The sequence below is a fragment of the Sinohyriopsis cumingii genome, chromosome 2, assembly GCF_028554795.1.
Source record: "Sinohyriopsis cumingii isolate HCF-2022 chromosome 2, ASM2855479v2, whole genome shotgun sequence".
Lineage (NCBI taxonomy): Eukaryota > Metazoa > Mollusca > Bivalvia > Unionida > Unionidae > Sinohyriopsis > Sinohyriopsis cumingii.
In genome coordinates, this window is record NC_142962.1 from 167,341,998 (window position 1) to 167,363,325 (window position 21,328).

The following is a 21,328-nucleotide window of genomic DNA, read 5'->3' on the forward strand; positions in this document are numbered from 1 at the left end:
TACAGGTAAAATCACTGGAGCATCACTTAAGTAATTACATGTATGAACTGGCAGGCAAATAATACATTCTACTAAAAGCTTACCTGTGAGAAGGCCAATTATTGATTGCTCTACAAATAAAAGCACAGAAGTGTCACATGTAGTAACACTGACTGCCTATACAGGTAAAATCACAGCAGTGTCACATGTAGCAACATGTATGAGCTGGATGCTACTGAGTTAAACATTTATACAAAACTTACCTGTAATTATCCGACCAAAGTGGAAGCTATGAAGAAAGAGATGCCATATCTATGCCTCATTACCATGTGCCTCATAAAGAAAGTGAAGTCATATCCATATCTTATTACCATGTGCTTCATAAAGAAAGAGATGTCATATCTATGCCTCATTACCATGTGCTTCATAAAGAAAGAGAAGTCATATCTATGCCTTATTACCATGTGCTTCATGAAGAAAGAGATGTCATATCCATGCTTCATTACCATGTTATTCATGAAGAAAGAGATGTCACATCCACATGCCTTATTACCATGTGATTCATGAAGAAAGAGAAGTCATATCCATGCCTCATTACCATATGCTTCAAGAAGAAAGAGATGTCATATCTATGCCTCATTACCATGTGCTTCATGAAGAAAGAGATGTTATCCATGCTTCATTACCATGTTATTCATGAAGAAAGAGATGTCACATCCACATGCCTTATTACCATGTGATTTATGAAGAAAGAGAAGTCATATCCATGCCTCATTACCATGTGCTTCATGAAGAAAGAGATGTCACATCCACATGCCTTATTACCATGCGGGGGCCCCGAGTGGCCGAGTGGTCTAAAGCGCTCTCCATTACTGATCACTGCCAAGTCACCTCTGTCTGCGTGGGTTCGAGTCTTGGATTCGGCCAATGTGGGTATGTGAGAAAGCTTGCCAGTGGCTTCTTGTGGGTCGGTGGTTCTTCCCGGGATTTTCCCGGGTTCTTCCTCCACCATTAATACTGGCTGCTATACATAGCCTATCATGTGCTGAAAAATGGCGTTACACCCCACAACAACAACAACATATTACCATGTGATTCATGAAGAAAGAGAAGTAATATCTATGCCTCATTACCATGTGCTTCATGAAGAAAGAGATGTCACATCCACATGCCTTATTACCATGTTATTCATGAAGAAAAAGAAGTCATATCTATGCCTTATTACCATGTGCTTCATCACTGGAGCAAAGAAAGAGATGTCACATCCACATGCCTTATTACCATGTGATTCATGAAGAAAGAGAAGTCATATCCATATCTTATTACCATGTGCTTCATAAAGAAAGAAAAGTCATATCTATGCCTCATTACCATGTTATTCATGAAGAAAAAGATGTCATTTCTATCCCTTATTACCATGTGCTTCATGAAGAAAGAGAAGTCATATCTATGCCTTATTACCATGTGCTTCATAAAGAAAGAGAAGTCATATCTATGCCGTATTACCATGTGCTTCATAAAGAAAGAGATGTTATCCATGCCTCATTACCATGTGCTTCATAAAGAAAGAGAAGTCATATCTATGCCTTAATACCATGTGCTTCATAAAGAAAGAGAAGTCATATCTATGCCTTATTACCATGTGCTTCATAAAGAAAGAGAAGTCATATCTATGCCTTATTACCATGTGCTTCATGAAGAAAGAGAAGTCATATCTATGCCTTATTACCATGTGCTTCATAAAGAAAGAGAAGTCATATCTATGCCTTATTACCATGTGCTTCATGAAGAAAGAGAAGTCATATCTATGCCTTATTACCATGTGCTTCATAAAGAAAGAGAAGTCATATCTATGCCTTATTACCATGTGCTTCATAAAGAAAGAGAAGTCATATCTATGCCGTATTACCATGTGCTTCATAAAGAAAGAGATGTCATATCCATGCCTTATTACCATGTGCTTCATGAAGAAAGAGAAGTCATATCTATGCCGTATTACCATGTGCTTCATAAAGAAAGAGATGTCATATCCATGCCTTATTACCATGTGCTTCATGAAGAAAGAGAAGTCATATCTATGCCATATTACTATGTGCTTCATAAAGAAAGAGATGTCATATCCATGCCCTATTACCATATGCTTCATAAAGAAAGAGAAGTCATATCTATGCCTTATTACCATGTGCTTCATAAAGAAAGAGAAGTCATATCTATGCCGTATTACCATGTGCTTCATAAAGAAAGAGATGTCATATCCATGCCTTATTACCATGTGCTTCATGAAGAAAGAGAAGTCATATCTATGCCTTATTACAATGTGCTTCATGAAGAAAGAGAAGTCATATCTATGCCTTATTACCATGTGCTTCATGAAGAAAGAGATGTCATATCTATGCCGTATTACCAAGTGCTTCATAAAGAAAGAGAAGTCATATCTATGCCATATTACCATGTGCTTCATAAAGAAAGAGATGTTATCCATGCCTCATTACCATGTGCTTCATGACGAAAGAGAAGTCATATCTATGCCTTATTACCATATGCTTCATAAAGAAAGAGAAGTCATATCTATGCCTTATTACCATGTGCTTCATAAAGAAAGAGATGTTATCCATGCCTCATTACCATTTGCTTCATGAAGAAAGAGAAGTCATATCTATGCCTTATTACCATGTGCTTCATAAAGAAAGAGAAGTCATATCTATGCTGTATTACCATGCGCTTCATAAAGAAAGAGAAGTCATATCTATGCCTTATTACCATGTGCTTCATGAAGAAAGAGAAGTCATATCTATGCCTTATTACCATGTGCTTCATAAAGAAAGAGAAGTCATATCTATGCCTTATTACCATGTGCTTCATGAAGAAAGAGAAGTCATATCTATGCCTTATTACCATGTGCTTCATGAAGAAAGAGAAGTCATATCTATGCCTTATTACCAAGTGCTTCATAAAGAAAGAGAAGTCATATCTATGCCTCATTACCATGTGCTTCATGAAGAAAGAGAAGTCATATCTATGCCTTATTACCATGTGCTTCATGAAGAAAGAGAAGTCATATCTATGCCTTATTACCATGTGCTTCATAAAGAAAGAGAAGTCATATCTATGCCTTATTACCATGTGCTTCATAAAGAAAGAGAAGTCATATCTATGGCTTATTACCATTTGCTTCATAAAGAAAGAGAAGTCATATATATGCCTTATTACCATGTGCTTCATAAAGAAAGAGAAGTCATATCTATGCCTTATTACCATGTGCTTCATAAAGAAAGAGAAGTCACATATATATGCCTTATTACCATGTGCTTCATAAAGAAAGAGAAGTCATATCTATGCCGTATTACGATGTGCTTCATAAAGAAATAGATGTTATCCATGCCTCATTACCATGTGCTTCATGAAGAAAGAGAAGTCATATCTATGCCTTAATACCATGTGCTTCATAAAGAAAGAGAAGTCATATCTATGCCTTATTACCATGTGCTTCATAAAGAAAGAGAAGTCATATCTATGCCTTATTACCATGTGCTTCATGAAGAAAGAGAAGTCATATCTATGCCTTATTACCATGTGCTTCATAAAGAAAGAGAAGTCATATCTATGCCGTATTACCATGTGCTTCATAAAGAAAGAGATGTTATCCATGCCTCATTACCATGTGCTTCATGAAGAAAGAGAAGTCATATCTATGCCTTAATACCATGTGCTTCATAAAGAAAGAGATGTCATATCTATGCCTTATTACCATGTGCTTCATAAAGAAAGAGAAGTCATATCTATGCCTTATTACCATGTGCTTCATGAAGAAAGAGAAGTCATATCTATGCCGTATTACCATGTGCTTCATAAAGAAAGAGAAGTCATATCTATGCCTTATTACCATGTGCTTCATGAAGAAAGAGAAGTCATATCTATGCCGTATTACCATATGCTTCATAAAGAAAGAGATGTCATATCTATGCCGTATTACCATGTGCTTCATAAAGAAAGAGATGTCATATCTATGCCTTATTAACATGTGCTTCATTAAGAAAGAGAAGTCATATCTATGCCGTATTACCATGTGCTTCATGAAGAAAGAGATGTCATATCCATGCCTTATTACCATGTGCTTCATAAAGAAAGAGAAGTCATTTCTATGCCATATTACCATGTGCTTCATGAAGAAAGAGAAGTCATATCTATGCCTTATTATCATGATATTCATAAAGAAAGAGATGTCATATCTATGTCTTATTACCATGTCATTCATGAAGAAAGAGATGTCATATCTGTGCCTTATTACCATGTGCTTCATAAAGAAAGAGAAGTCATATCTGTGCCTTATAACCATGTGCTTCATGAAGAAAGAGATGTCATATCCATGCCTTATTACCATGTGCTTCATGAAGAAAGAGAAGTCATATCTATGCCTTATTACAATGTGCTTCATGAAGAAAGAGAAGTCATATCTATGCCTTATTACCATGTGCTTCATGAAGAAAGAGATGTCATATCTATGCCGTATTACCAAGTGCTTCATAAAGAAAGAGAAGTCATATCTATGCCGTATTACCATGTGCTTCATAAAGAAAGAGATGTTATCCATGCCTCATTACCATGTGCTTCATGAAGAAAGAGAAGTCATATCTATGCCTTATTACCATGTGCTTCATGAAGAAAGAGAAGTCATATCTATGCCTTATTACCATGTGCTTCATAAAGAAAGAGAAGTCATATCTATGCCTTATTACCATGTGCTTCATAAAGAAAGAGAAGTCATATCTATGCCGTATTACCATGTGCTTCATAAAGAAAGAGATGTCATATCCATGCCTTATTACCATGTGCTTCATGAAGAAAGAGAAGTCATATCTATGCCGTATTACCATGTGCTTCATAAAGAAAGAGATGTCATATCCATGCCCTATTACCATGTGCTTCATAAAGAAAGAGAAGTCATATCTATGCCTTATTACCATGTGCTTCATAAAGAAAGAGAAGTCATATCTATGCCGTATTACCATGTGCTTCATAAAGAAAGAGATGTCATATCCATGCCTTATTACAATGTGCTTTATGAAGAAAGAGAAGTCATATCTATGCCTTATTACCATGTGCTTCATGAAGAAAGAGATGTCATATCTATGCCGTATTACCAAGTGCTTCATAAAGAAAGAGAAGTCATATCTATGCCATATTACCATGTGCTTCATAAAGAAAGAGATGTTATCCATGCCTCATTACCATGTGCTTCATGACGAAAGAGAAGTCATATCTATGCCTTATTACCATATGCTTCATAAAGAAAGAGAAGTCATATCTATGCCGTATTACCATGTGCTTCATAAAGAAAGAGATGTTATCCATGCCTCATTACCATGTGCTTCATGAAGAAAGAGAAGTCATATCTATGCCTTATTACCATGTGCTTCATAAAGAAAGAGAAGTCATATCTATGCCGTATTACCATGCGCTTCATAAAGAATGAGAAGTCATATCTATGCCTTATTACCATGTGCTTCATGAAGAAAGAGAAGTCATATCTATGCCTTATTACCATGTGCTTCATAAAGAAAGAGAAGTCATATCTATGCCTTATTACCATGTGCTTCATGAAGAAAGAGAAGTCATATCTATGCCGTATTACCAAGTGCTTCATAAAGAAAGAGAAGTCATATCTATGCCTCATTACCATGTGCTTCATGAAGAAAGAGAAGTCATATCTATGCCTTATTACCATGTGCTTCATAAAGAAAGAGAAGTCATATCTATGCCTTATTACCATGTGCTTCATAAAGAAAGAGAAGTCATATCTATGGCTTATTACCATTTGCTTCATAAAGAAAGAGAAGTCATATCTATGCCTTATTACCATGTGCTTCATAAAGAAAGAGAAGTCATATCTATGCCTTATTACCATGTGCTTCATAAAGAAAGAGAAGTCATATATATGCCTTATTACCATGTGCTTCATAAAGAAAGAGAAGTCATATCTATGCCGTATTACGATGTGCTTCATAAAGAAAGAGATGTTATCCATGCCTCATTACCATGTGCTTCATGAAGAAAGAGAAGTCATATCTATGCCTTAATACCATGTGCTTCATAAAGAAAGAGAAGTCATATCTATGCCTTATTACCATGTGCTTCATAAAGAAAGAGAAGTCATATCTATGCCTTATTACCATGTGCTTCATGAAGAAAGAGAAGTCATATCTATGCCTTATTACCATGTGCTTCATAAAGAAAGAGAAGTCATATCTATGCCGTATTACCATGTGCTTCATAAAGAAAGAGATGTTATCCATGCCTCATTACCATGTGCTTCATGAAGAAAGAGAAGTCATATCTATGCCTTAATACCATGTGCTTCATAAAGAAAGAGAAGTCATATCTATGCATTATTACCATGTGCTTCATAAAGAAAGAGAAGTCATATCTATGCCTTATTACCATGTGCTTCATGAAGAAAGAGAAGTCATATCTATGCCTTATTACCATGTGCTTCATAAAGAAAGAGAAGTCATATCTATGCCTTATTACCATGTGCTTCATGAAGAAAGAGAAGTCATATCTATGCCTTAGTACCATGTGCTTCATAAAGAAAGAGAAGTCATATCTATGCCTCATTACCATGTGCTTCATGAAGAAAGAGAAGTCATATCTATGCCTCATTACCATGTGCTTCATAAAGAAAGAGAAGTCATATCTATGCCTTATTACCATGTGCTTCATAAAGAAAGAGAAGTCATATCTATGGCTTATTACCATGTGCTTCATAAAGAAAGAGAAGTCATATCTATGCCTTATTACCATGTGCTTCATGAAGAAAGAGAAGTCATATCTATGCCTTATTACCATGTGCTTCATAAAGAAAGAGAAGTCATATCTATGCCTTATTACCATGTGCTTCATAAAGAAAGAGAAGTCATATCTATGCCATATTACCATGTGCTTCATAAAGAAAGAGATGTTATCCATGCCTCATTACCATGTGCTTCATGAAGAAAGAGAAGTCATATCTATGCCTTATTACCATGTGCTTCATAAAGAAAGAGAAGTCATATCTATGCCGTATTACCATGTGCTTCATAAAGAAAGAGATGTTATCCATGCCTCATTACCATGTGCTTCATGAAGAAAGTCATATCTATGCCTTATTACCATGTGCTTCATAAAGAAAGAGAAGTCATATCTATGCCTTATTACCAAGTGCTTCATGAAGAAAGAGAAGTCATATCTATGCCTCATTACCATGTGCTTCATGAAGAAAGAGAAGTCATATCTATGCCTCATTACCATGTGCTTCATAAAGAAAAAGTCATATCTATGCCTTATTACCATGTGCTTCATGAAGAAAGAGAAGTCATATCTATGCCTTATTACCATGTGCTTCATAAAGAAAGAGAAGTCATATCTATGCCGTATTACCATGTGCTTCATGAAGAAAGAGAAGTCATATCTATGCCTTATTACCAAGTGCTTCATAAAGAAAGAGAAGTCATATCTATGCCTCATTACCATGTGCTTCATGAAGAAAGAGAAGTCATATCTATGCCTTATTACCATGAGCTTCATGAAGAAAGAGAAGTCATATGTATGCCTTATTACCAAGTGCTTCATAAAGAAAGAGAAGTCATATCTATGCCTTATTACCATGTGCTTCATGAAGAAAGAGAAGTCATATCTATGCCTTATTACCAAGTGCTTCATAAAGAAAGAGAAGTCATATCTATGCCTCGTTACCATGTGCTTCATAAAGAAAGAGATGTTATCCATGCCTCATTACCATGTGCTTCATGAAGAAAGAGAAGTCATATCTATGCCTTATTACCATGTGCTTCATAAAGAAAGAGAAGTCATATCTATGCCTTATTACCATGTGCTTCATGAAGAAAGAGATGTCATATCTATGCCTCATTGCCATGTGCTTCATGAAGAAAGAGAAGTCATATCTATGCCTTATTACTATGTGCTTCATGAAGAAAGAGAAGTCATATCTATGCCTCATTGCCATGTTATTCATGAAGAAAGAGAAGTCATATCTAAGCCTTATTATTATGTGCTTCATGAAGAAAGAGAAGTCATATCTATGCTGTATTACCATGTGCTTCATGAAAAAAGAGAAGTCATATCTATGCCATATTACCATGTGCTTCATGAAGAAAGAGAAGTCATATCTATGCCTTATTACCATGTGCTTCATGAAGAAAGAGAAGTCATATCTATGCCTTATTACCATGTACTTCATGAAGAAAGAGAAGTCATATCTATGCCTTATTACCATGTGCTTCATAAAGAAAGAGATGTCATAGCCATGCCTTATTACCATGTGCTTTATGAAGAAAGAGATGTTGTATCCATATCTTATTTGTGAGGTAGTAGTAGTTCTCCTAAGGTAAGGTATTTAAAGAAGAAACATAGTTTTTGTTCTTACAAATAAGCACACTGTGGGATCTGAACCTGGATTTCCTGCATCAGAGAGGGCTTCGCTTAAGACTAAACAAAGCAAGTGTCAATAGAGTGGATCCAATTTCTTTTTCATAACAGGATCAATATCTCTAGACCAAAGAGGAACAATATTTTAGGTAATTCACTACCGTGAGTTATTTCTGGAAATATTGAGTGAGCTACAAAATTTATTTTTCCTGGAAAATCCAATAATTCAATAACTTCTTGCTAGCTATTTGGGGTTAGCTTAGCAATTATGGCACATGGCTGAAAAAAAGACGAAACCAAGTAGCTTCAATAACAAATGCCAGACAATCACAACTGTGGATTACTAACCTTGACCTTGAGTACTTGATAATGTCATGTCTCTCTTCACGTGACAGCTCCCCTTTCCGCCTGGAGAACAAGTCACACATCATCAGAAGTTTCGAGATTGCTGAAACATCAATTGATGCATTTCAAAATCTCACACTGAACCATCTTAAAGTGCATGTGGCACTTGGGTACAATAATCTCACAATGAATTATCTTAAAGTACATGTGGCATGTGGCTACAATAATCTCACACTGAACCATCTTAAAGTGCATGTGGCATTTGGCTACAATAATCTCACTGAACCACCTTAAAGTGCATGTGGCATTTGGCTCAATAATCTCACACTGAACCATCTTAAAGTGCATGTGGCATTTGGCTACAATAATCTCACACTGAACCATCTTAAAGTGCATGTAGCATTTGGGTACAATAGCAGATGTTCTGGAGAATCAAAGCAGTGGCCATTGTAAACAGAGTCATAAAATCTTAGCATGAGAAGATGAAGTCAATTTCTACCTTGGAAAGGTGTGTTTCTATAACAAGAATCCATCCGATTTTGCGCATGTCACTTAACAACGCAAATTATGGTCCTGTCATTAACAAGGGAAGTTTGGTAATTGATCCTAATTAATCTAATAACGAATTAAATGAAAAAATTACGTGGTATCACACTTTATTCACTCGACCACAGTAACAAACTACTTTTTCTATGATGATAAGAATAGATTTTATATTTTTCCCTTACAAGAATGAACAAATAATTGAATACACATGGAGATATCCAAGCAGAATGTTGTACATTTGTTGGAAATTAAAATCTCTGAGCATGGGCATCTAAGATTTGAAAATTTTCTGCCTTATTATTAATTTCAACAATAAATTGAGGTTCGATTAATTAGGAACAATTACCAAACTTACGACTTATGATACCGTAATTGGAGCTGTTAAATACAACGCGCAGAGAGTCAGATGGCTTCGTTTGAAGGGAACACACCTTTTCCAAGCTGAAACTAACACTATCTTCTGATGCTAATATTTTATAACAGTGTTTACAATAGCCACTGCTTTGATCATGCAGAACATCCGCTGAAGTTAAGTCTTTGTTAGGAAGAGGTCATTTAATTGTGAGAGGGGGCAAAGACACGTTATTTTGAAATGTGTTTCTTGCTCTGACTTTCCTATAAAGAACACTGTGCCATTTGTTTTCTTGCTTTAAATAATTCGCGTCAGCTATACTATAACATCTCGTATTTCAAAACAAGGCACAATTCCCTCCTTATAAGACAGGCAAAATGTGGCATTTGATAGAAGGTGTTCAGCCACCGGAAAAAAGCAAAAGTTGAAAGAGAATGAGTAATAATTCTTATGATAGGGAAAAGTGTAATGTAAAGTTTCAGAAGAAATGGACAAAAAAGAGGGAATGGCTGAATTATGATGAGGAAAGAAATGTTATGTGGTGCAACTGGCGTACGCAATTCGCATAAACAAACACACAGAAAACATGAAAGCTGTGTGACATTGTTTTGTGAACAGGACTAGTAAAGATTTGGCAGGACTAGTAAATTTCTCAATATACTAGTCCTTCTGGCTACAAAGAAATTGGTGTTAAATTCAAGCCCTGAAGCTATGTTAAAAATCCACTCTTCAAAGTCAAAATTGTTCCACCTGGGATGGACTAACAAAATTTGCTTTACAATTGTGGCCTCTCATTTTCTGTATTATTTGTGGTACCAGAACAGCTGGGAGACAGGAATAGCCACCAAACTCCTCCCCAGTGACTGACAGCTTGTCCATGGCCCAGTCCTCTAGGTTCAGGATTTGAGAGACAATGGTGGGCAGTTTGCAGCTCTACCTTGTCACAAAAAGGTCTATGACTGGATGCAACCAAAGTGCACAAACATGATGCAAGAATGAAGGATGAACAGATAATATGGTGTGAACGGTCTGGCCTCTTCAAGAGTGGTATGGATATTGAGCCTGCATTGAATGTATTTTGAAAAGAGTCCCAGACCAGAATGTATATATCAGTTATTTTCACACCCATCTGTATGAGGAGGTAGGTAATGTCCACCACACTATCTGACATGATGAGGGCTAATTATCTGCAGAGTTGAGCCTTCCTGAAAGTCTTTGAAACTGATGGTGTTAAAACAAAAGGAACATGGTGGGGGGGGGGGGAGAAAGATAACTGAGGAACTGAGGAACACCATATGTAAAGACTTTTGTTTATCAAATATGACAAACATGAAACTACTTAAATATAAAATAATCTGTACCGATGTAAACAAATTTCCAAAATATAAATTTAATCATAACATTCATCTTGACATGGCTTGAATTTTAAATCAGAATTAAACAGTGGAAATTAAGGAATAAACATTTGATTTGGGGGTTAATTGAAAAACAGTATATTATTAAAAGTAAATACTTTTAAACACACTTGCTGTAAACTACTGCTGATTGTCTGCTCACAACAAATTATCAATACCATGCATGCACTCATCCCAATCACAGCAGTCAACCAGCCAACGAGGCCTCGTGTGCCTGTTGAACTTCCAGCATACACATTACAGGGATGGTCCTGGCTTTTATAAAGTTGTCGCCAAAATAAATCACCAATCTCAATATTTTGTTGCCAATTTTCAAAAAATGTCACCAGAATAAGTAGTGAATATTTTTCCAAGACTATTAATGTAATAGGCAATGAAAATTGAAAAAGATGGGATAGTTATTACTTTATTGACAACAAGCAATACAGCCATTCTATTACAAAATAAATTATTACATGACTGTTTTGCACTACTTGTATGGTCTTTGCATTGCGCATCACCATTAGTGCATAGGTCTAACTGTTGTCACCTGAAATACATGCATTATCAAATGTAAAAACATCTACTTTCCTACAGTCTCTCTTTTTTTAATAGAAACATCAGGTATTAAGCAAATCTATATTATGTATATTATTTTCCAAGTAATATTTTTGCAAGAAACTTTATTTAGATACTGACATTTTAATACTAAAACCCTATGATCATACTTTGCAATGTAAGATAAGTGACGTATAATGCGCATTCAGGAATTAAATGCCACCACCACCCCTTCATGGCTAGCTTCACAAAGTACATCTTCGTCCACCAGGAGTTCAGAAATTTATTTTTGCCATGCTTTACATGCTTTGGTCGTTAGTGAATTGCTTCCTAAATCCCAGAAATGATCACTGAATGCTGTAGATTTTTTCTTGACAAGCAAATTATGATCTCCATTCCCACCAATGAAACTTACAAGAGACATCTTGACCTGGCATAACTGTATATAAACATTGATTACTGTCATTAAATTAAAAGAAGGAATGAAGAAACATATCACAGAGCATATGTGCCCCACAAAAACTAATTCAGAATAAATATGTTATTTAATAAAGTGTTTTATTTGCATATATGATTTACCAATAAGAAATAAGGTGTGATATAAAATGTGTGAAAAATGTATCACATGTATGGCAGCTTGAGACCACATTTGAACTGTTAACATAAATCTGCACCCATTTTAGGCATTGTTAGTTATAACAAAAATAGGGCATGGTTTACTTGTCAATCAAATGCTAGTGCTTTCAGCCACTGCAGAACAGGCAGTTTCTTGAAATAATCGGTCTCATAATCGGTATTGGCAATTTTAATAGTCGGCTATATGCGGTATCGGCATAATCTGCAAAAATGACATCGGTACAACTTTACTTGTGAATTAAATGTAGTAATTATCTGCAACAATTTCTATATTTCCAAAAGATGATACTGAAAATAGAAAGGGTGATAATTAATTGTTCCACATGTCACTCGCTGAATGTTGGCCATATTGTTGAGAATGACACGAGTAACAACAAGCAAAGGTGACATGCTCTTTTGAGTTTCTTGCCATGTCTTTGCCACACATTTCCAGGTGATCAGTACATTACATTTTACCATCAAGATACAATTTGCACAGCACTCTGCTTCATCTGACAGAGTAAGGACAGGTCATTGATCTCCTACAAGATATTTGTTTTTCATAACACAGTTCATAATTAATTCTATTTTATAGCCTACCAACAGCTCCCTCTCTGACTGCCTGTTTGACTACATAACACAGTTTGGCTGGATTATCTATCAGACTTCTGTCCATCTGATGACTCGAACTCTCTGACCCACCATGACCTCCGCTACTGCCAAACAGGTCAATTATTTTGTCTGCACATGCATGCATGTCATTCACCATGCTCGTTATTTCTGAAACGATAACATGTCTTATTAAGTCTGACATGAACATTTGAAACCAAAACGTTCAAGAAAACTTGCTGTTCATCTTCTTCTAAATAAAATTAGCTCCTGTAAATGTTCTGGAGCAGTTCAAAAATTTTACTCTTCCAGCAACATAAAGCCATATATGACTGTCTTTTGGGAGGCAGGAAATAAAAAATGACTACTTAAACACATTACAATACTTACACTACTACCCTACTTACATTATGTACACTACTACCCTACTTTCCTACTTATACTACTTCAAGTACTACCATACTAACTACTTACCCTATGTTCACGACTACCCTACTTCCCTACTTACCCGACTACCCTACTTACACTACTACACTACTTACCCTACTACTGTACTTACACTACTACCCTACTTACCCTACTACTGTACTTACACTACTTCCCTACTTACCCGACTACCCTACTTACACTACTACCCTACTTACATTATGTACACTACTACCCTACTTTCCTACTTACACTACTTCACCTACTACCATACTAACTACTTACCCTATGTTCACTACTACCCTACTTCCCTACTTACCCGACTACCCTACTTACACTACTACCCTACTTACCCTACTACTGTACTTACACTACTACGCTACTTACACTACTACTGTACTTACACTACTACCCTACTTACCCTACTACTGTACTTACACTACTACCCTACTTATACTACTACACTACTTACATTACGTACACTACTACCCTACTTTCCTACTTATACTACTTCACCTACTACCATACTAACTACTTACCCTATGTTCACTACTACCCTACTTCCCTACTTACCCGACTACCCTACTAACACTACTACACTACTTACCCTACTACTGTACTTACACTACTACCCTACTTACACTACTACTGTACTTACACTACTTCCCTACTTACCCGACTACCCTACTTACACTACTACACTACTTACCCTACTACTGTACTTACACTACTACCCTACTTACCCTACTACTTGACTTACACTACTTCCCTACTTACACTACTACTGTACTTACACTACTACCCTACTTCCCTACTTACACTACTACACTACTTACCCTACTACTGTACTTACACTACTACCCTACTTACACTACTACTGTACTTACACTACTACCCTACTTATACTACTACACTACTTACATTACGTACACTACTACCCTACTTTCCTACTTACACTACTTCACCTACTACCATACTAACCACTTACCCTATGTTCACTACTACCCTACTTCCCTACTTACCCGACTACCCTACTTACACTACTACACTACTTACCCTACTACTGTACTTACACTACTACCCTACTTACACTACTACACTACTTCCCTACGTACACTACTACCCTACTTACACTACTTCACCTACTACCATACTAACTACTTACCCGACTACCCTACTTACACTACTACACTACTTACCCTACTACTGTACTTACACTACTACACTACTTACCCGACTACCCTACTACACTACTTACCCTACTACTGTACTTACACTACTACACTACTTACCCTACTACTGTACTTACACTACTACCCTACTTACCCTACTACTGTACTTAAACTACTTCCCCACTTACACTACATACACTACTAACCCTACTACTGTACTGACACTACTTCCCTACTTAAACTACATACACTACCTACACTACTTACCCGACTACCCTACTTACACTACTACCCTACTTACACTATTATCCCTACTTACACTACTTACATTACTTACCCTTCTTACACTAATGACCCTACTTACACAACTTAAACTACCGCTCTGGTGGCCTAGTGGTTAGAGCATCCACCTCAGATGCGGGAGGTTGTGGGTTCGATCCCAGGCCGAGTCATACTAAAGACTTATAAAAATGGTACTAACAGCAGCCTGGCTTGGCAGTCAGCATTAAGAGGCTAGTGTGAGGACTGGTCGGCCTGGTGTCAGAATAATGTGACTGGGTGGGACATCATGTTACGTGTCTGCGGCATGATGCCTCAGTGCTAGGCATCACAATAAACTGCCACACTGCAGACATCATAGCGATATGACTGAAAATTGTTAAAGCTACATTAACATTCTAAACCACACAAATCACACACTACTACTCTACTTACCCTAATACACTACTTACCCTTCTTACACTACTTACCTAACTACCATACTTACACTACGTACACTACCTATCCTACTTAAACTACATACCTTACCTACCCAAGTACCCTACTTACACTACTACCCTACCTAACCTACTACCCTACCTATCCTACTTAAACTATATACACTACCTACCCTACATCTACCCTACTTATACTACAAACAGTACTTACCCTGCACACACTACTTACCCTACAAACACTACTTACTCTATGTACACTACTTGCTCTATCTACACTACACATGAAATTCTTTCCAAATTTTAAGTAGCTACAATCACTGACCCAAATATACAGACACTACAATTAATTACTTTCTCTGTCTAGATATTGATTCAACTAATGAAAATGACACAGAGTTTCCCAAATAATCCCTGGTAAACTATCACTTGTTATTGATAGAACTGTGCATCAATAAGCCCAGCAAGTACATCTTAGTAGATAAATATGGTTGCATTATATCCATGCTTGCCAATAAAGAATGTCTGTATGGTCATGTTTTAACTACCTTTTACAAATACTACTTGAATTCCATGTGTGTGTTTGTATGTGTGTGTGTTTGTGTGTGTGTGTATGTGTGTGTGTGTTTGTGTGTGTGTGTGTATGTGTGTGTGTGTTTGTGTGTGTGTGTATGTGTGTGTGTGTTTGTGTGTGAGAGTCATTAATAGAGTATGTGTACTGCTGTGGTAAGTTTCTATCGAAACACTGTCTATGAATTTGATCAAATTCAGTATTATTAAATGATAAAGAGTTTGTCTTTCACAACAGAATCTTTCACTCACTTAAAAAAAACTCCAAATTATGGTAATCACACTGCTTAATATGTAAAAGAACTAAATCAATTTGACTAGTTCAGGAATTTAAATGAGCATTACCAAAACTGAACTCCAATTATAGGTACGAAAACTGAAATGACCGCATCAAAATGAGTTTACCAAAACTGAACTCCAATTATAGGTACGAAAACTGAAATGACCACATCAAAATGAGTTTACCAAAAGAAAATATGTAAATGAATAAAACTGAGACTTCAAGATCTGGTGAACATATTGAAGATGTTGAACGCTTTATCAAAAAATGAAATTCCAGTTAACTGGAAATGGAAAATGTAAATGATACCCTGCATACACATTTAAACACTGCAGAATTATTACATTTTAGTGAGAACAGGACTTGATGATGTGCATGACTGTTTTGTCTGCCTGTTCACACTCTCCAACACTAAGTATAAAAAAGCCTGCAATCACATCGAGGCTCATTGTAACAATGATAATCACTGATCTTACAGTTATCAAAGTGATTCATTTATTAATTCTGCCAAGCATCTGATCTTACAGTTGTCAAAGTGATTCATTCATTAATTCTGCCAAGCATTTGATCTTAGTTATCAAAATGATTCATTAATTCTGCCAAGCATCTGATCTTACAGATATCAAAGTGATTCATTCAATAATTCTGCCAAACATCTGATCTTACAGATATCAAAGTGATTCATTAACTAATTCTGCCAAGTTATCAAAGTGATTCATTTATTAATTCTGCAAAGCATCTGATCTTACAGTTATCAAAGTGATTCATTCATTAATTCTGTCGACCATTTGATCTTACAGATATCAAAGTGATTCATTAACTAATTCTGCCAAGTTATCAAAGTGATTCATTTATTAATTCTGCAAAGCATCTGATCTTACAGTTATCAAAGTGATTCATTCATTAATTCTGCCAAGCATCTGATCTTACAGTTAACAAAATGATTCATTCATTTTGTCAAACATCTGATCTTACAGTTGTCAATATGATTCATTCATTAATTCTGCCAAGCATCTGATCTTACAGATATCAAAATGACTCATTCATTAATTCTGCCAAGTATCTGAGGATGAAAGGTTATCTTTATCGTTTAACAAGCACACAGCTGGCTGTGTTTACAGATTTGCTTGATCACAAGATGCAAAGTGTGTCAGCTGTTATAATTGCTGTCTACTGACAACATCATCAATAAATACACCTGATAATTAGGGTAATCAAAGTGGTGTCATGGTTTGACTATACAAGCACCACTGTTTGATTACTGATAATACATACCTTAGTTTACACTTAGTGTTAGTGTCCAAACATTTTTTGTACTATTTAAAATTATTGCAAATTTTGAAAATATGGCACCCAGAAAACAGGAGGGTCTGTAAAATAAGTTTAATTACTGCAGTTTTTTAGTTTAACAAACACTAGTAGCTTATCTTTACCATGAAATACCAATCATTGTCAATCAGAACCTTTATTCTTTTTTTTTTTGTTGTAAGTTAGCCGTTTGATTTAAATCCATTGATGATGCTGGTCTTCTTATTTGTAAACTTCTGATCATGAAACACTTTTTTACCAGCGTTTCAACTTTTGTAAAGTGATAAATAATGTGTTGTGCATCCTCAAAATAATCAATCTATGAATTATAATAATTATTTCATTCGCTACCTTCAATCTAATCAGTTTTTATAATAATAATGAAACATACAATTTAAAATACAACAATAATCACAGCAATAACACTATAAAAATATAAAATCAATTAAAAAATATAAAGTCAATTTAAAAAAATAGACCACATAAGGAAATCATTTTAAATTACTACCTGGCATTTAGGACCACCATTAACTTCTCTTTTCTTAGTTCTCATGAAATCTGAATAGATGGGTCATTGAGAATATTTCACTAAGCACCATAACCTTTTTGTACTGAAATCTTCATATAATGTAAATCTGATGAATACCTGTCCTACTCTCATTTGCTGAACCTACCGTGCCATGGTTTCCCCCATCTTGTATGTAAATCTGGCACAAATATTCAAACAAGTCTGATTTACAACCTATAAAACTGTCCATGTTACTGAGTCATTTGGAACTAATTATACAAAACAAATTAATTTTAAGAAAAGAAAACCAATTTTTCTGACAAAGCCACAGCCATATGCAGGAGCAGTAAAAGCCTGCTTTTTCAATCATTCAAATTAGCAAAAATGGAAAATGGAAAATCAACAAGAGTCATTCAAATTTATGGTGCTCTACTGGTCAAAAAGAATTTCCAGGAATCAAAGATCAGCCCTTTTCTTTTTTTAACTGTGGAGTGTGAAACCATTTCTGATATTCATCAATAACAGATTGTGAAGATGACCACAATATGGTCATTTTGCTCAAAAGATAGGCATGAAATTTTCAGAACCAAACAGACATGAAAAGAAGTCTTTTCATGAAAACCTATGTTGACTATCCATCCATGAGGTGCAGCAATAACAAGATTTTCAAGATGTCGTTGTAGCCACCATGTTGCACGAAAGCTCTGCAGCATTTTCAATAAGGATCAACTAGATATCACATCTTTCATTACAAACCCCATGTCAATATCACCATCCATTCAGAAGTAGGAATAACAAGATTTTTAAGATGCACAGCTGCCAACCCTCCAGGCTTGCAATTAGTGAAAACAGGGATAAAAATTAGTGAATCTGACATGAATTCATGAAGCGATCTTCGAGTCCAGGAACATTTGTCGGAATAAATTTTTAGCATGGTCTCCAGATGATAAAGGTAGATTGTGTTCAACAAGAAAACTCACAATGCTTCAGTGTTAGTAGCTTGCAGGTCTTCCATAAATGGCTTAAAATATTCCAAAGCTGAAATCTGCTGCGAATTCTTAATTTTCCCAACCTCTATGTGTTTTTTGCGACCAATGTGCTTCATCACATCATCCCTGCAACCATGCCCTATACTTAAATTTGTGGCACACTACTTGCAAAAATTATGATGTATATCAGTGTTTGATGGCTGAATGCATGGCTAATTTTTGGTATATTCCAAACTAAACTGCACTTTTTGAGCAATACATTTCTTTTTCTTTGTTGGTGAAGACATTTTCAAGATGCAATTCCAAATGGTAATTCAAATCAGTGTTTGCGGCACATGCGCAGAGCAAAATTCCAGTTAAGCCTCAGTTTCTCTCAAAAGCATTTGTAAAATTACTCTTATACATATAGATTAAAATACGCTAAAATGCTTGCTACTGGGCCAACTGTACCAATCAGCTACAGTTCCACTAATATCGTGACCAGCAGTACTGGACCGTTTAGGCAACTGCCGATATCATGACTAGCGCTTAATGGGAAATCGGTCATTTTAATACAGATTTAAAATAATTGAGAATTGGGGAATTTGTGATTTTTCTGCATGCGGCATGAATCTGTGAATCGCTGAAAAAGTCATGAAATTCATGCCAAAATCGTGAGGGTTAGCAGCTATGAAGATGGCCAACATTGTGATCATATTTAATGTCAGACCAGCATCATTTTAATTTAGCATTAAAAAGAGACTAGACACCATAAGAAATCTTTGTAGACACGACTTTCCAATAAGTAAGAGTAGTGATAAGACTTTGAAGATGGCTGCCAGGACAATTTCCATTAAAGACCAAGTAGACATCATCAGAAATGTCTTGGTAAAAACATGATGTTAGTATGATCTTCAAATCTGGAGAAAAAGCAATAGCAAGACAACAGTAACTATGTTCATAATGCTTATGCCACTAATACTTACACTGTCACATATACTCTCATTCCTTTTTAATATTGCAAGCTAACATGTTACCAGTCTACTGAGTCTGCTGCCTGTCCATGATACTTACGGTGTTTAAGATTGGTGTTTTTCAGAAACGTCTGGCACAGGTCTACAAACTTGCCAAATCCCTGCATCTTGTTCAGAGATTTGATACATGCCCTGGCTACCTCTTCCATCAAACCCTGGGGTAGACACTCTGCATATAGGTAATGCAACACAGTCTGTATGACACATTCCTGCAAACCAGTCAGTGGTGGAGGGCTGCTGAACCAGTTCACGTCTGGTGTACTAAGACACAGTACAAGACTGTGAACTTTGAACTGAATATAGAATGAGTTAACATGATACAAAAATCAAGATGGATAGACTGACTAATAATGGCTCTATTTTCAGTTAATTATATTTTTGACAACACAAATTCAGCAAAATATTTTGTTTAAAAGTCTAACATTTGAAAATATTAACTGGATGCTGCTTCATCACAAAGCACAATATGAACCTTTCAATGTTTAAAAAAATCAAGAAATGTGATAAGTAGATCTAAGTCTTGCTACTTTATCTAATTTATCTAAAGCGAATTGTTTCTTTAAATTGTGAACTATTTGCTGAAACCTAGCTGCACATTTGTGACAACTGATACCTATCTACCTAACTATCCACCTAACCATCCAACAACCTACCTAGGTGACTTTAATATCTTGAACTAGAACATGGATCTCCCCCCCACACACACACACAAACATTCACATTCTGTTTGAAAGAGTAGTACAAGCAAAAAAGAACAGTAACTGAGAGGATGTATAAAAAACTGTATGAACATGAAAAATATTCTCAATGACTAAGAAAGGGTCATTACTCTAAGTAAAAAGTAATAACTGGCAGAATGTATGCAAACTGAATAACTTGGACAATATTCAATATTCACAATGACTAAAAAAGGGTAATTACTCTAAGAAAATATACCACATATTTATATATTCACATCATGTCAACAATATGCCAAATTCACTGCAATTCAAGCAAAGCCTTCAATGAAGTGGAAAATACACTTCCTACCTAATGGACTATTATTTAGGATGCAGCTCTTATACTGCATCAGTCACAAGCTGCTTCTGAACTTTTTAAATTCATGTTTTATAACTTGATAATACCATAACATCATACTTACTGAAATATGGAATACAAACGATAGCCTTACTAAGAAGGTTTTGCTAGGGTTGGCAGGTCTGACATCAACAATTTGTGACGGCAGTATTTTTAACCCTTCAGGGATGATTTTACCAAGTAAGAGACCACTGCATGATGGGCTCCTCTGACAACATGGTAAGTGGAGGAATACATGAGACAAGGAGGCACAAATGTGCCTTTTTTCTGCATGGAGGTTTGGAACTACCTTCAATTGGTAACTTCTGAAGGACTTATCCTCCAAGTTTGTCTTATTAATGGCAAAAAGAATATTTTGCTTGACTGTCACGGAATTGGTAGATGGTTGTCACAGAATGGTCACTCCACCAGACCATAGCAGACTCCCTGCTCCAACTATAGGAGACTACT

The 21,328-nt window shown here is 35.8% G+C and overlaps 1 protein-coding gene across 1 annotated transcript in view; it reads right to left on the reverse strand.

Moving 5' to 3' along the window:
• The window catches only part of LOC149806261 (uncharacterized), a 112,612-nt gene that overhangs the window by 68,902 nt on the left and 22,382 nt on the right, over positions 1-21,328 (reverse strand). The window contains exons 7-9 of the mRNA XM_089951204.1: positions 19,842-20,094; positions 12,814-12,993; positions 8,752-8,851 (exon numbers count right to left, since the gene is read on the reverse strand). Coding sequence (XP_089807330.1) covers positions 8,752-8,851; positions 12,814-12,993; positions 19,842-20,094 — 533 coding nt within the window. The remainder of the gene's footprint in view (positions 1-8,751; positions 8,852-12,813; positions 12,994-19,841; positions 20,095-21,328) is intronic.